This window comes from Oncorhynchus mykiss, chromosome 19 (assembly GCF_057628025.1).
Source record: "Oncorhynchus mykiss isolate SJ-2025 chromosome 19, ASM5762802v1, whole genome shotgun sequence".
Classification (NCBI taxonomy): Eukaryota; Metazoa; Chordata; class Actinopteri; order Salmoniformes; family Salmonidae; genus Oncorhynchus; species Oncorhynchus mykiss.
In genome coordinates, this window is record NC_143040.1 from 42,781,826 (window position 1) to 42,798,665 (window position 16,840).

Below are 16,840 nucleotides of genomic sequence, written 5' to 3' on the forward strand. Positions count from 1 at the left end.
GGCTCTTGATATTTTGTCAGTACGTAGATAATGTAAATAATGAGGTAGTTATCATGCCGTCACAGTGGGTGTTTGGAGAACTTGTCAAGCTCTTCGGCCTGCTGCCATTAAATGCTTCCTGTGTTTCCTTACTAGAACCTGCATCACCCTGGGGTAGTGAACCTGGAGTGCATGTTTGAGACGCCGGAGCGCGTCTTCGTCGTCATGGAGAAGCTCCATGGAGACATGCTGGAGATGATCCTGTCCAGTGAGAAGGGGAGGCTGCCTGAACGCATCACCAAATTCTTTGTCTCACAGGTAAGCCTGGCTGACAAGCGTTGTTGCTTGCAGACAATGGACAGTCGTGCAGTAGCAGTGACACATGCTGTATACAAACACAGTCAGTGAAGTGCGGCAGGTAGACTAGCAGTTAAGAGCGTTGGGCAAATAACTGAAAGGTCGCTGATTCTAATCCCAGAGCAGACTGTGAAAAATCCGTTGACGTGCCCTTGAGCAAGGCATTTAACCACAATTGCTCCTGTAAATTGCTCTGGATAAATGACTATAATGTATGTGGCTTACAGGAATGATTAATGTATTTTTCTGATGATAATGTGTGTTTAATCATGTGTTGTTGCACATTTAATTATGATAAGTAATGTATATTTTTTTATTCATGTTTTGTGGTATATAATTGCAAATTACCAGATTATATTTTTTATTTTTTATAATCCCTTATAATTAAAAAAATAACAAGCCAAAGAAATAATTTAGTTTCACCTCATATTTTAGATTCTTCAGGCTCTTCATCATCTCCACTTCAAGAACATCGTCCACTGTGACCTCAAACCAGAGAACGTCTTGCTGGGGTCCTCTGACGCTTTTCCACAAGTAAGAAAACCTCCAGCTCAGCCTCCAAACAAGCCAAAACAGAAACATCAATTTCACAGACATAAACAGACGTAATCTCTCCTCTAAGATAAAGTGGCTGATTATGGCTACTGCGCGCTCAGTGCCTCTACAGTGTTCTGTCCTCTTGATTTTAATGATACACTTTCAATGATGGTCCCCTTCTCTTCATAGTCCTGTACTGTACTGTATCCTCCCTGCCAGGCGGAAATGGACTCTGAGTCACTGCCCTTTAGGAATTTCCAGGCATCTGATGGGTATTAAAAAATATATGACATTTGTGTTATTTACAGCAAATATTTTCTGAGAAGGAAGGAGTCAGTTCTTGTATATCTGTTGTTCATTTCCCAAAATATGCTCTGCCAACATCACTGGCATCATCACACTGCTAAGAACTGCCATCTTGTGCAGTCTTGCCGAAGTCACTGTTTTGGTAACCTTCTGATGACATTCTGTAGCAACAGTAAATCGAATGTAGACCATATCATGTCCATGTTAAACACACAGTGATAATTTGCCTTTTGCGTAAACCTTGCCAGCTGATCATTATAATGTCTGGAACAAACTGTGTAGGTGGATCAAATGCAGGATGTTATGAATTAGCTTTCTCCAACACAAGTCTAAGTTTGGCTAGACAACTAGAGTACTGTTCCTCTCGTGTGGAACCCTGGATTACCACTGTGTTTGAGTGAACACTGTGGCAGCGTAAGATGGACTAGCGGGAGGTTGTGTTGTAGTCGACCTTCAAACATGGCCTTGTCTCAAATTGCACCGTATTCCAAATAGAGTGGGGACACACCTCATTTGAGGCGCAACTTATCTGTGTCTCAGGTGAAGTTGTGCGACTTTGGCTTTGCCCGCATCATTGGAGAAAAGTCTTTCCGTCGGTCAGTGGTGGGCACTCCGGCCTACCTGGCCCCCGAGGTCCTAAGGAACAAAGGCTACAACCGCTCCCTGGACATGTGGTCTGTGGGGGTCATCATCTACGTCAGCCTCAGTGGTACCTTCCCATTCAACGAGGACGAGGACATTCACGACCAGATCCAGAACGCTGCCTTCATGTACCCACCCCACCCCTGGAAGAAGGTGTCCCAGGAAGGTGGGTGTCTGTCGAGCAGCAATGACTCATGCATTACTGTGATAACTGCATTACTGTAAACTAACATTTTATATAGTTGTATGAGAGAGAGAGAAAGAGAGAGACTCTTTGATTTGTTTTGTCTTTTCTTTAATGAAACATTCTCATTTCATTAAAACCTCACCCCCCAAAACCAAAAAACTAAAATAGCTCATGTACTGCATACCATACTCACCTCCACACTGTTTATCATTTTATAGAACTCAAATTCCACCCTAAGGCATGCAGAGACCATCCCATTAAATAATAGTAAATGGTCTGTTATCCCTCCACCTTTGACCCTGTTCCTCCTTGTTAGCCAAATAGCCAACTTTGCCTGAGCAAACAGAAAATTCAACAAAACACATTTGGCTTTCTCTGAATACCTGTATCTCATTATAAACATCGCAACAGTAAAACCCGCCCCTAAACATCTCACACAGATATTAATGGCATTAACCTGGCTCACAGAGAAAACGCATGAATCACAGTTTCACTCATAATACAGAAAGGACACCCCTGTCCAACTCCCGGTTCAACCCGTGCCAACCAGCTGTTAATGGCCAGGGCTCCATGTAAAACCCTGACCTCTTTGGTACTGGGGGTTTGTAGATCCCCCTCCATCTAAAACACACCATACTCTCCACAACACATACCACTTGCCACTGATGTGCCTTCACTCCTGTTAGGCTGCTAATGTTCCTTACCTTAATGCAGAGGTTGTAGAGGACTTTATCTCCCACCCCATCAAATTCCCCCAGGTTCGGAGTGTTAAAATCTAACAAGTCCTCCAGACCCCCTTGCCTGTCCCTAGTCACCTGTAGTGCCGGAAACATTGGTGCCCCCCCCTTTGGCTGCTCAAACAACCCCCCCTTACCAGCTCAGACAGTGCCTCCTGGACCTCCTGCAGGAATCTCTCCAGCAGCCTAAGATACTTTATTCTATTTTGTTGTGCCAGGACTTCCGGGGTTTTCCACCCCTCCTCTCCCAGCAGTCTCAGGTCACCCAGCCTTAGTAAACCCGCTGCCTTATCAGTTGCCTCTGCAGGGTGGCCGACTGAACCGATCTCAAAGGGATGGCTGGGTTGTGGAAGATATACCATAGAAAATAAAAAAGAGAGAGAGTGTGTGTGAGGGAGAGAGAGAGAGAGAGAGAGAGAGTGTGTGTGTGTGAGGGAGAGAGAGAGAGAGAGAGTGTGTGTGTGTGTGTGTGTGTGTGTGTGTGTGTGTGTGTGTGTGTGTGTGTGTGTGTGTGTGTGTGTGAGAGAGAGAATAAATTCTTGTTGCTGCCTATTCATGTGCATAATGCCAAGCGATCCCTGGTACTATAGAGGAGGGCCTCAAGGTCAAGAATCCCAACTGGGGCTCAGAGAGCCATGACCCCTGAAATAATCTTAACATGATGTTTGCTTTGCTCATTAGCCCTTACATGGCTCTGAAAGGGGCCTGCTCTAAATCCTCCAGGTTTCCCACCATGAGTTATCCTCTGACAGCCTGCTTTGTTGTTCTAGCAATTGACCTCATTAATAACTTGCTGCAAGTCAAGATGAGGAAGCGCTACAGCGTGGACAAGTCTCTCAGCCATCCGTGGTTACAGGTAAACCTTACTCTGAACTAAACTAGACATTTAACAGACATTATTACAGATTTGGAAACAAGTCTCTAAGTCATCCGTGGCTACAGGTAAGCTACCGCTCATCTCTAAATGAGAGATTTAAAAGACAATGTAGAAAATAAAAAAGGTACTGTATATATCACCAAGGAGTAAGAAGAGTTAATACATTTGGACAAGTCTCTTAGCAAGTGGTTACACGTATGCCCTACAGGAAGAGAGATGTGAGAAAGGAGTTTGTCCTCTAACAGCTGCAAAAAGTCTCATTTAAAACCCAATTGACACAATCACATGAAAACAATTGATGCCGTAGGCTAATGCTAACTACTGTGCCCCTCTGCTAATGATGTCCTTCTCAGGACTACCAAATGTGGCTGGATCTGCGTAGCCTAGAGTGGAAGATGCACCAGCGCTACATCACGCACGAGAGCGATGACACCCGCTGGGAACGCCACGCCGAACAGCACGGCCTGACGTACCCTGCCCACCTGGTCAACCCGCACGCCGACGTCAGCGAGGGGGTGGAGTCGGAGAAGGCGGACACCATGACGGCCCTCAGCATCAGGGTCAATAGTGTAAACGCTGGGCTGCTGCCCCATTAAGAGTCAGCATGCTGCAGTACTGTACACTGCTGCTACCACCCCCTTAAGAGCCTGCTCACTCCCTCCACAACACACCACAGCACAACGGACTGACTGACCCCTCCACTCCCAGCCAGGAACTAGGAGCTCCAAACCCTGCCTTTAAACTAACTGCCTAATGAACAAATATTCTCATTTCCAATAGTCTGTATATCAGTCAACCAGGTGTATTGCCTTACTGCTTAATGTAAGTGAATCTAATGACTAATACTGTAATACTCTGGGTATGAGGGATCATCCAGGTGTACTGCATGTTAAGTCAACAGCAGCAACCAATCACTTCAAAAAAGCATTTTTTCATGATGATGTGGCCGGGGACACTTTGCTTCTTGAATGTCCAATATCTTGAAAACTTGACTGCTGACATCCAAAACATTTTGGGACTAGTTTTTGATAGTTTTTGAGTGGATTTCCACTTGAAGTCAAGAGCAGAAACCAATCCACCCCCAAAAGCCTAATGATTTAGTCAAAACTAAATTATGTGATTGGGTGCAACCCAACGAGAGAGCTCAGGACAAACCTGTGCCACTCAGTGAGAACGGATATTATTATTATTACTATTATTACTAGTATTATTACTAAAGTATGATGAAAATTCACAGAAAACCAGTAAAGCTGGATGGTGGAAAGACAAAGACCGAGGGGGGTGATACCCCATTGTAGGCTGGATGTGTGTGGAGGCAGAATCCCGAGGCCTGGATACAGAGAAACAGTGAAGGTAGAATACCTGTAAGCATCTGACCTCGTCAACAGCTAGCTGCTTTTCTAGTCTAGTGTTGAAACTGTTCATGATGTGATGCTGAATGTTGAATCGTATGTTGGCTACTGTACAGTATGCTTGTGCTCTTTGCGCAATTGCAACCAGCCTTTAATGCATTATTGCCTGCAGGGAAGAAATTATTTTCTCTGGCTACATATTTAAATAAAGATGTTTCAAAGCAGATATTGAAGTGTTTACTAACTCAGTTTTTTTTTTAATGATTTGTGAGTTTGCTTTAGTATACACTCTTATTCATCGCCTAATGCCTTATATTCTGCCCTACATTTTGAGGATACTGGCCACGAGTTTTTAAGAACATTGTTAACAAATTGCAAGTTATTTTAAACTTGTCACCCGTACTCACGCTGCATCTTCATCCGTAGTTTAGGGGGACTGCATGAAGAATGAGAATGGGAGAATCATGGAGAAAGATGAGGAAATAAGACCCCCCCACCCCCACACACACACACACTCAAACTGGACAGGGAAAGTAAAGCTAAAGGTGAGACAAAACCATATGTACATTGTCTGAATGGCGCTGATGTAAGCGAAACCATTATTCACTTGGAGATCCATGTTGAGATTGCGTTTATCTGATTGAGAGGGAGGACAATCAAAATTAGATTGTTGATTTGATGTATAGACAAAGGCCTAGGTCGGTTGGGTGATTTAATTTGAGGGGACTGATACATAATCACGTTAAAAAGCGAGATATGTTATTTTGTATTATTTCAAGTATCCAAGTTATCCATTTCATACTGTAGAGGCAAAGGCAAAGAACACGTAGGTGGTTTATACAGGCACATTTAGAAGTTACACGCACTGTTGAATGTACAAACATTTCTATTCTACCAGGAGATGGCGCTCAATACAACATGTTTCCAGTTTTAGCCAATGGATCAGTGTCCATGTATACCTATTATGTGTTTATTTGGACAACAAGGACCACAAGAAAAACATACAAAATTAAGAAATACACTAAATGAAAACAAATATGTGTTAATATTAGCCCCATGCATTCCATGCATGACAAATGCCTTGCACCATATTTGCGTACCATGGCATACCATTGTAGGCTATACTCAAATAGCCAACTGCAAAAAATAAGAACGGAGGTGAATACTTCAAGTAAAATAATTTGCAAACACTACGCCATGTAGCCTATATTTCTATCGAAACAGCATTATTAACTCAACAAGAGCGAAGTGCATCCTTCTATAATATTGGTCTACTGAAACTACCATAAACTTAAATTACCAAATTCATTTGAGAGTATGATAACCATGCAGCGCCATTCGTTTTGCTTTATTTCATATTTCTGTTGAACATAAACGAATGCAGTAGGCAATCTGTGTGCACTTCCCCCGCATATTTGTCCAAATAGCGGAAGAGGTTTCACACCTTGCCATCTGAAAGCTATAGATGCATGATTAGATCAAAGATTTGCAAAATCATCATTAGCTATGTGGCCTATCGAGAGAGAGAAAAAGGCAGCAGCCCTCTTCTCTTTATAAGATAATGTTGGCTTTTGAACGCATTAATCATTAGGATCATTGACTTATTAAGAACATTATTACAAACATATCACAAATAGCATACTGTAGCCTATATCCAATAAGAGCCCATGAAAATACAGCAATACATATTTGGAATGGCAGAATATTCAATTGTTATAGCTATAGGCTATAGCCTACTTTGGGTGTGCATTATGCACGATTTCGCTTGTATAACCCAAAGTAAATTATAATTTAGTCTCAGCAGTGCTTGACTTGGACTGAAATAGGTTCCGGTACTCATTTTGGGTGCCGTTACTGTTTTTATTTAGGTTCAGGAGCGCCACACTACTTTTGAGCTAATATTCTATTAGAAGAACAGGAGCTCAAGCAGTAGAAAATGTGAGGTGCTGGTACTCAGCTCCGGTGAGCTCCTGCCCAAGTCAAGCAATGGTCTCCGGAGGATTTAATTAAACGCCTAAATGTTCAATATGACATTTTTTTATGTACTAGTCTACAATGGTCTTATTAGCAACTGTATTATCGTTAGTGTTATTATTTCTAAATAATATCTGATTGTATTTATTATTATTAGGCTACTTTATTATTAACAATGTTATTTGTGTTGCTGTTATTAGAATACTATTATTATTATTATTATTGTTATTTAAATATCCTAATATTCATACTATTAATTTTAAATAAGATTTCCTAATACACAAAAAATTCCCTACATTCACAATTATAACATGATAATTATATTTCTATGGCGAGAAAACCCCACAAATGAACAATAATTGTAATATTGTGTCATAGTCTAGTCGTAATCACAGCGCGCGCGCAAACCAAATAAAAGAGAACCAAACAGACATCTCAATAATGATAATCAAATCAAACCGGGAAAGTGTAAAAAAACTATTTTTTTTAAAACGATGCAAAGGACGGAAACAATTTATAGGCCCTACAAGTGACTGAAAATGTCACGTCGAATAGCCCTCATCTGTAATGGCCCCGTGTCTGCAAAAACACACAAATCAATCAAATTGACATAAAAGTCATGTATTAGCTTAATCTGCATATTCTGTTTGCACTGCAGAGGTTTGTCACATTTTATTCAAAATAGAAGAGAGCTGTCGACAACGTTTATTTTCCTGCGGGTTGTATGATGGATTTGCAGGAGAAGAAATGTAGTCGATATGCTAATGAGTAATCACAAGTTCTACTGATGATAAACCATATGTTCTGTTTCCAGAGAAAACATGGGATTGTTGCCTTAGTAACTCGTTTATTCATCCTGTCACTGTTGGCACAAATAATTCTACCAATAGGAAAACAAATGTAAGAACAGTTTACCACATCTAAATTATTTTGTACTTCTGTAAGACGACAATAAAGAAAACACAAATACTTCTACTCCACCCAATTCCTTGTTTGCACACAGAAAACAACCAAATTAAAGTAAATGAATAGCCACAAAACGTCCTTATCGTCAAAATGTGGAATTGTTCAAATAAAACATCCATTTGCAAGACGAGGAGGGCATGTCCATTTTGAGAACATAACCTACCAACCAAACGACACTTCTTCATGTAGGCTAGGCTACACTAAACTACAGCAGGTGGTCTGTCTTTCTCTCCCTGCACCGTTTAGTGATGGCTTTGATTCCTCCTCTGATATTGATTTTGTGTCAGGACTGTTTTCCTTTCCATGTCGGTCCCAAAGGGTCATTTGAAAAGAGTTTCTCAACTTTGAATATAGAATGCTTGGTGACCATTAATGCGTCCGTTGGTGTTTATTTGACACAACAACACACGTACATTTATAGATCTGTTGTTTCCCTATGAGCGCGGGACTATAGCGCCTGGGCTCATGAGCCCATGCGGACGAAGCGAACCCATTAGGGCGCGGAATAGTGTGGTGTTGAGTAGATAGCAGGTTGCGGTCTCAAGAATGTACACCTGCAGTTGTACTCTGCCCTCCGTCACTCTGCAAATCCAAACACATTCCTTACAACAACCGTAGCTGCACCGGCCAGTGAGCAACGACAGCATGAGACAACTTTTCAAGCGAAACTAACTCCGCTATAAATAGCCCATCACAGAGAACAAATATATTTATTTAGCCTAATGAACGTTTTTTTCATCTTCTTTCTTTTCGTTTGTAGGCCTAATTCATGTCAACAACTTGCACCCAGACATACATAAAGTGAGCTCCAGAAGTATTGAGCCAGTGACAAATGTTTTAGCCCTGTACTCCAGCACTTTGGATTTGAAATGATACAATGACTGTGAGGTTAAAGTGCAGACGGTCAGCTTTAATTGAAGGGACTTTCATCCAAATTGGGTGAACCATTTTGAAATTACAGTATGTTTTGTACATAGTCGTCCGTCCCTTTTGTTGGGGTAACGAACAGAGCCAAAACAACAAAAAATATGCCACTGTCCCAGTACTTTTGCAGCTCACTGTATGCCTATTGTACGATTGTAGGCCTGTGCTATTAGCCGATGTCATAGATTGCATCTGTTGATGTCTGCTATACAGTTATTAACTCTATGTCATTTAGATATAGGCTCTAAAACTGTCAGCTGGTAGGCCTAATTATTTCACTTGAATCAGAACGGTGCATAGATTTGAACAAATTAAAAGTCAACCCTGTTCTCTGCATTAAGTGGCGCAGCGGTTTAAGGCACCGCATCTAGAGGTGTCTCTACAGACCCTGGTTCGATTCCAGGCTGTATCACAACCAGCCGTGATTGGGAGTCCCATAGGGCTGCGCACAATTGGCCCAGCGTTGTCCGCGTTTGGCCCGGGGTAGGCCGTCATTGTAAATAAGAAATAGTTCTTAACTGACTTGCCAAGTTAAATAAAGATTAAAGAAATAAATTAAGCTTTTATTATACCCATCGGCATATAACTTCCTGAAAATGGCAACATTTGATAGGGATCTGTCTTTATACATAATACACTCATTGCCACTTTATTGGGAAACAAAAATATAATGTTTTAACCTGTTTGCATTTGAAATATTAAGTACAATATTGCAACACACATGCTTGCATGGAATAGGCCTATTTATTTATTTGTCTGCAGAAGAGGAAATATATTTTAATATAAGTTTCACAAATGAATCATACTTTTCCAATAACTATAGCCCTAGATGTTGCTAGGTCGTGCACAAGGAATATATAAAATACATATCTAAAGTATTAGAGACATTGGGTTCCAATTGAAACCAGAAATAGCTCAACTAAAGAACCTGACATTGAGACAAATTGAATTAATAACCTTACAAATCACACACTCCACACAGGATGTTCTCAATCAAAATATATTACATCAATTAAACATTCCATTCATTCCAATTATTCAACAGAATCAACTAAATAAAACGACTCCTCCAATGGCCCTGAATCCATTTACTCTCTCAATGCTTGTGTAATTTATGCCCTAGCTCTGGGAAAAGAGTGCCAAATAGTTTTTAATCTAATAACGACAATTAGTTATTACAATTAGTAGAACTTCGGAGAATACACAGATTGAATACCTAATGCCATTAGATGGAGCCTGAGGTTTGTTAAAATGAGGTTGGGTAAGGGGAGGGGCACACAATACACAACGGCACATTTTTTTAAAGCTGAACCTTGCACTTTGCTTCACACCCACTGAGAAGCCCTTCAGATATTGGAGTTGGAGGGCTGAAGTCTTTGTTCCACATCCTGGTCAGCCCTCCGTCCCGACAGCTAGGCTGCCAAATGATTGTTGGAGTGTCTACTCTCTTTAATATTTCAGCAATATTGCCATCCCCTTAGTCAAAACTTAAACATAAAACAATAAATGTATCCTCTGGATGCCCCCATAGGGAGCAGTTCAAGTTCTACAAATTAGGATAGCTAAATATTATGATAACCTTTTCCGTCTTAATTTGCAGTGGAGTCTGAACACATGCTAGGATCAACATCAATTACTGTGCAACATTTCAAGTGCATGGTTCATGGAAGTGTCAGGGAGTTAGCGGTGCGGAAAGCGGGGTCCCGGGATAGGGGCTGGGATGGGATCAACCTTGCTGCACCTCACTGTGCCAGAGAGCATCATGGGAACTTATTTAGGCCAAACACAAATGTGCTGTTGTCTGTATCCACTGCAGGCTATTGTCTTTGCGCGGGTAGAGAAAATCTGAAGTCATGAAGCAATTTTCCTGTCAATTCATCTTGAGACAGATTCACATACGCATGTTCACAGGCTTTCTCTCCCGTCTCCCTCAAGGTCTGTTTGCCTGGGATTTCACACTTTGCCTGTTTATGCTCATATCATTGTTTGTTATGTTACTGCTAGCTGTTTGGTAACAGAGTAGTTAAGAGGCTCACATAGAATTTCCGTGCTGATCGCTCAACGTTCACTCTGCTGCAAAATGTCTCTGTGTCTGACTCTGACTAGGAGAGAGAGAGAGAGATAGGTCTATAGATAAAAAGCCCTGATTATTCCACCGTACTCTCCTAGAAGTTGTTGGACTAAGTTATTCTGGGTCATCACTTCTCTCTCTCTCTCTCCGGCTGCCAGTGCAGAGCCACCCGGGCGAGCGAGAAGCCCCTCTGTGTCTGAAATGTAATAGTTGGCATCAATGGGCACACCCTGCCTTGCACGCAAGGGGCCAGGAGCAGAAGTGGTCGAGCTGGGAAGCATTTCCCTTATTGCCCCCACCAACAACGTCCACCACCACTACAGCAAACTCTGTGCAGTCACAACACCAACACTGCAACGTCCCTGTGTGTTTGCGTTAAGAGTGGTTTGCCAGACTGACCAAGCAAGCGGGTGCATTGTGCTGGGATTGAGGGAGACAGGCATTGGATGCCTAGCTGCTGAGTCTCTGCTTGTTCTTGGGCAATAATGGTGGAGATTAGTGGGATTACAGGCTTGGCAGGGGGAGTCAGGTTTAGGGTTTTAACAAACCTTCCTCTCTGGCAATCCATCGACACAGCAGGTCAATGTTAGTGTTCCTCTACGCTACACGGGTCTACCCGGGTCTTCCCTTAGTGCTGTCTGTTGATCATGCTTCCTCTCCAAAGCATGTTATTCTTCTAATTAGCAATTGATAGGAATGTAAATATTGGTCTTAACTCTAACTGGGCTGGGTCTGCTCATGTTAAGATGCGTACTTAGCACTCTGAGCAGCTTTCTTTGTGTCACTGATGTGCCGTTTCTGTCTGTCAGTCCACCCACTCTTTATCTCCTGCTCAGTCAGTCAATGGTTATATCACAGAACTATTTTATTCCGTCTGCGTGCCAGTTTCCGGGGAATGTAGGTCAGATACTGGTTTGGTTTCACAGACAGTAGAATGTTGATGAGAGCTGGACCTCGGTAAATTTGTCTGAAGGAAAAAAGAAGCAAAAACATACAGTCAGCTTATCATGTACAGCCGGATAGCAGTTTCTGTTTTTTCACATGTTCATGTAATGTTTGAACATGTCTCTTTTATAGAAGAGAGTTCATGAGAATGATCTGTAGAATCAAAAGTGAAATGAAAATATGTCATATCTTGTGTCGAATAAGAATGCTTTGAAAATACAAAATAACATGTCCATTTTATTTTCCAGACATTCTTTTTTGCTCTTGAGTGCTAGTGTAGTTTCTCCCTACCCACTGAGTTTGACAGGCTTTTGACTGACCTGTGTGTGATTACCTAAATAAGATGGAGGAACTCCTTTGTGTCTCAGACTTGAGATGAATGCGAATGTGTGTATGTTCTTCTTGGTTAGCTCTATCTGTGCCACTGAGTCTGGCTTTAATTCCAGTTTGTCTACAAATTAATAATTCATGTGTTGGATTCACGTCTCTATTTCAACCAAAATCTCGATTAAAGAATAAGACTAAATTGAATCAAATTAAACTGCAAATTAACTTTAAATACAGTTTGATTTGATTTAATCATGTTGTTTAACTTTTATTTTTGTTTGAGATGGAGACGTGAGTCTAACATATTTATTAATTAACTTGTAGATTCCATGTAAAATCGACCAGAGCTTGAATCCCTAGGCTTATATGTATTGTCAATTTTTTAGTTGAATCCTGGGCTGAATTGAAACAATAGCTGTTGATGACTTCCCAAATGCTATATAGGCCTAAATAGCATAATTGATTGTTCATGATTGATAAAGGATGGTTACATTTCATTTGCTCTGTTGAACCTGTCCTTTGGAATGACTTGGATAGCAACAGTCTATTAAGTGGAGATTTCTCAACAATTATTCTCACGATAGCACATTGGTAATAGTCAGTGACATATCAAAGCTAAGCAGGGTTGGGCTTAGTTAAAATCCTGGATGGGACACCGAAGTGATAGCTTGTAGATAGATCAACTCTTCAGTAGGAGGGGCTGCCAAACCTATTGTTTTTTTTCTTTTCTTATAGTGAGTATTACGTTGAAAATCTGACATTGTTTCAAAGGTACAAATTCAAAATATTTTATACTAGGTCTGTCTAGGTTGAAAATTGGTTACGATCAGGGTTGGGTAGCTTCCTTTCTAAATGTAATCCATTATAGTTACTAGTTAAAATAATTCATCAGTAACGTAACTTTTGGATTACCTAAACTCAGTAACGTAATCTGATTACATTCAGTTACTTTTAGATTACTTTCCCCATTAGTAGCACTAGAAGAAGACAAAAATAATGTTATCAATTGAACAACATTTATTGTATGATAAGTCAATGTTAAAGTTTACATAGCTGGCCATATATGGATGTTAAATGTTACTTTATTTAAAAAAAGATATACTTGTTTAAATGTATATATTGAAAGGTTTCTGGTTTGCTCAGTTAATTTATTACATTTCTTTATTGCTCTAAATCTAAATGTTCTTTTGCCTATTTTTCTTTTCTGTCTGGACAACTCATGGTGGACAATCTATTCCTAGTATTTATTGAATGTCTGTCTCTTACCAACTGAATACCATTGTGAATAGAACTTGGCCGTTTTAAATTATGTATATTATGAAATAAAATAAGCATGTTCCTTTCAATTATCTTATCGATTGATGACCAACCAAGAACATTGCGCATGACTGCAACAGAAGAACCATATCTCCACCTTTAAACAATCCTTGCTGCTTTGTTCTGTGCATTCTGCTGTCTCTAGAGAGTTGAAAACAGCAGGTCTGGGACAGGTAGCACGTCCGGTGAACAGGTCAGGGTTCCATAGCCGCAGGCAGAACAGTTGAAACTGGAGCAGCAGCACGGCCATGGTGGACTGGGGACAGCAAGGAGTCATCAGGCCAGGTAGTCCTGAAGCATGGTCCTAGGGCTCAGGTCCTCAGAGAGAGAGAAAGAGAGAATTACAGAGAGCATACTAAAATTCACACAGGACACCGGATAAGACAGGATAAATACTCCAGATATAACAGACTGACCCTAGCCCCCCGGCACATAAATTACTGCAGCATAAATACTGGAGGCTGAGACAGGAGGGGTCAGGAGACACTGTGGCCCCATCCGATGATACCCCCGGACAGGGCCAAACAGGATATGATATAAGAATAGGACTTGGAAATATGGAAGTATAGATTAGCCAAATTGCTTTACCTGAGCATAAACCCGAACTAAGGACCGTTTAGCCAGCCCTACTCTGTTGATTATGATTTTGTTGTCATGGAGGACTGATTGGGCTCATTGATTTGAGTTTGAAAATAAATACTGCGCTCATGGAATGGATTGCTTTGAGCGCTACTGAAAAGTGCTATTTACATGTGAAAAATGACTGCAATATGCTGCATTTGCTATAGGCCAATTGCTTACCTTTTTTTTAGTGACACTTTAATATCTTGATAATATGCAGCTGTTTTAAAGGGCAGATCCACAGATGAAACATAACAAAACGGCCAACCTGCCTCTGTTTTGGTAAAAAGCTGAGGAATGGGCCTGGAGAAATGTAACCACTCTCAGATTAATAGACAGAGCTATAGATGCAAGGACTGACCATCCATGATATCAACATGATTGTTTATGAGGCTATATTATGAGGCTAAACAATGTTTATTTACATTTACAATGTTTACAAACATTGGAGTAAAACAAATGTATATTTTGGGTTCTTATGGAGAGTGAAAGTCGATTTGAGCTCCTGAAGCATTTATAAGATATACAGTGCCTTGCGAAAGTATTCGGCCCCCTTGAACTTTGCGACCTTTTGCCACATTTCAGGCTTCAAACATAAAGATATAAAACTGTATTTTTTTGTGAAGAATCATCAACAAGTGGGACACAATCATGAAGTGGAACGACATTAATTGGATATGTCAAACCTTTTTAACAAATCAAAACTGAAAAATTGGGCGTGCAAAATTATTCAGCCCCTTTACTTTCAGTGCAGCAAACTCTCTCCAGAAGTTCAGTAAAGGATCTCTGAATGATCCAATGTTGACCTAAATGACTAATGATGATAAATACAATCCACCTGTGTGTAATCAAGTCTCCGTATAAATGCACATGCACTGTGATAGACTCAGAGGTCCGTTAAAAGCGCAGAGAGCATCATGAAGAACAAGGAACACACCAGGCAGGTCCGAGATACTGTTGTGAAGAAGTTTAAAGCCGGATTTGGATACAAAAATATTTCCAAAGCTTTAAACATCCAAAGGAGCACTGTGCAAGCGATAATATTGAAATGGAAGGAGTATCAGACCACTGCAAATCTACCAAGACCTGGCCGTCCCTCTAAACTTTCAGCTCATACAAGGAGAAGACTGATCAGAGATGCAGCCAAGAGGCCCATGATCACTCTGGATGAACTGCAGAGATCTACAGCTGAGGTGGGAGACTCTGTCCATAGGACAACAATCAGTCGTATATTGCACAAATCCGGCCTTTATGGAAGAGTGGCAAGAAGAAAGCCATTTCTTAAAGATATCCATAAAAAGTGTTGTTTAAAGTTTGCCACAAGCCACCTGGGAGACACACCAAACATGTGGAAGAAGGTGCTCTGGTCAGATGAAACCAAAATTGAACTTTTTGGCAACAATGCAAAACGTTATGTTTGGCGTAAAACCCTGAACACACCATCCCCACTGTCAAACATGGTGGTGGCAGCATCATGGTTTGGGCCTGCTTTTCTTCAGCAGGGACAGGGAAGATGGTTAAAATTGATGGGAAGATGGATGGAGCCAAATACAGGACCATTCTGGAAGAAAACCTGATGGAGTCTGCAAAAGACCTGAGACTGGGACGGAGATTTGTCTTCCAACAAGACAATGATCCAAAACATAAAGCAAAATCTACAATGGAATGGTTCAAAAATAAACACAGTCCAGACCTGAATCCAATCGAGAATCTGTGGAAAGAACTGAAAACTTCTGTTCACAAATGCTCTCCATCCAACCTCACTGAGCTCGAGATGTTTTGCAAGGAGGAATGGGAAAAAATGTCAGTCTCTCAATTACAGCTGTAATCGCAGCAAAAGGTGGCGCTACAAAGTATTAACTTAAGGGGGCTGAATAATTTTGCACGCCCAATTTTTCAGTTTTTGATTTGTTAAAAAAGTTTGAAAAATCCAATTAATGTCGTTCCACTTCATGATTGTGTCCCACTTGTTGTTGATTCTTCACAAAAAAATACAGTTTTATATCTTTATGTTTGAAGCCTGAAATGTGGCAAAAGGTCGCAAAGTTCAAGGGGGCCGAATACTTTCGCAAGGCACTGTATACATACAGTACCAGTCAAAAGTTTGGACACACCTACTCATTCAAGGGTTTTTCTTAATTTTTACTATTTTATACATTGTAGAATAATAGTGAAGACATCAAAACTATTAAATAACACATATGGAATCATGTAGTAACCCAAAAAGTGTTAAACAAATCAAAATATAGCCATCATTTTCCTTGATGACAGCTTAGCACACTCTTGACATTCTCTCAACCAGCTTCATGCGGTCGCTAGCTGGAATGCATTTCAATTAACAGGTGTGCCTTGTTACAAGTTAATTTGTGGAATTTCTTTCCTTAATGTGTTTGTGCCAATCAGTTGTGTTGTGACAAGGTAGGGGTGGTATACAGAAGATAGCCCTATTTGGTAACAGACCAAGTACATATTATGGCAAAAACAGCTCAAATAAGCAAAGAGAAACGACAGTCCATCATTACTGTAAGACATGAAAGTCAGTCAATACGGAACATTTCAAGAACTTTTAAAGTTTCTTCAACTGCAGTCACAAAAACCATCAAGTACTATGATGAAACTGGCTCTCATGAGGTCCGCCACAGGAATGGAAGCCACAAAGTTATCTCTGCTGCAAAGTAAAAGTTCATTAGAGTTACCAACCTCAGAAATTGCAACCCAATA

General features: G+C 40.7%; 1 protein-coding gene across 1 annotated transcript in view; it reads left to right on the forward strand.

Moving 5' to 3' along the window:
* prkd1 (protein kinase D1) overlaps positions 1–5,198 on the forward strand; it is a 55,013-nt gene extending 49,815 nt beyond the window's left edge. Inside the window, exons 15-19 of the mRNA XM_021573990.3 lie at positions 136–297; positions 772–870; positions 1,720–1,987; positions 3,516–3,601; positions 3,976–5,198. Coding sequence (XP_021429665.3) covers positions 136–297; positions 772–870; positions 1,720–1,987; positions 3,516–3,601; positions 3,976–4,218 — 858 coding nt within the window. The 3' untranslated portion in view covers positions 4,219–5,198. The remainder of the gene's footprint in view (positions 1–135; positions 298–771; positions 871–1,719; positions 1,988–3,515; positions 3,602–3,975) is intronic.
* Positions 5,199–16,840: the final 11,642 nt, after the last annotated feature.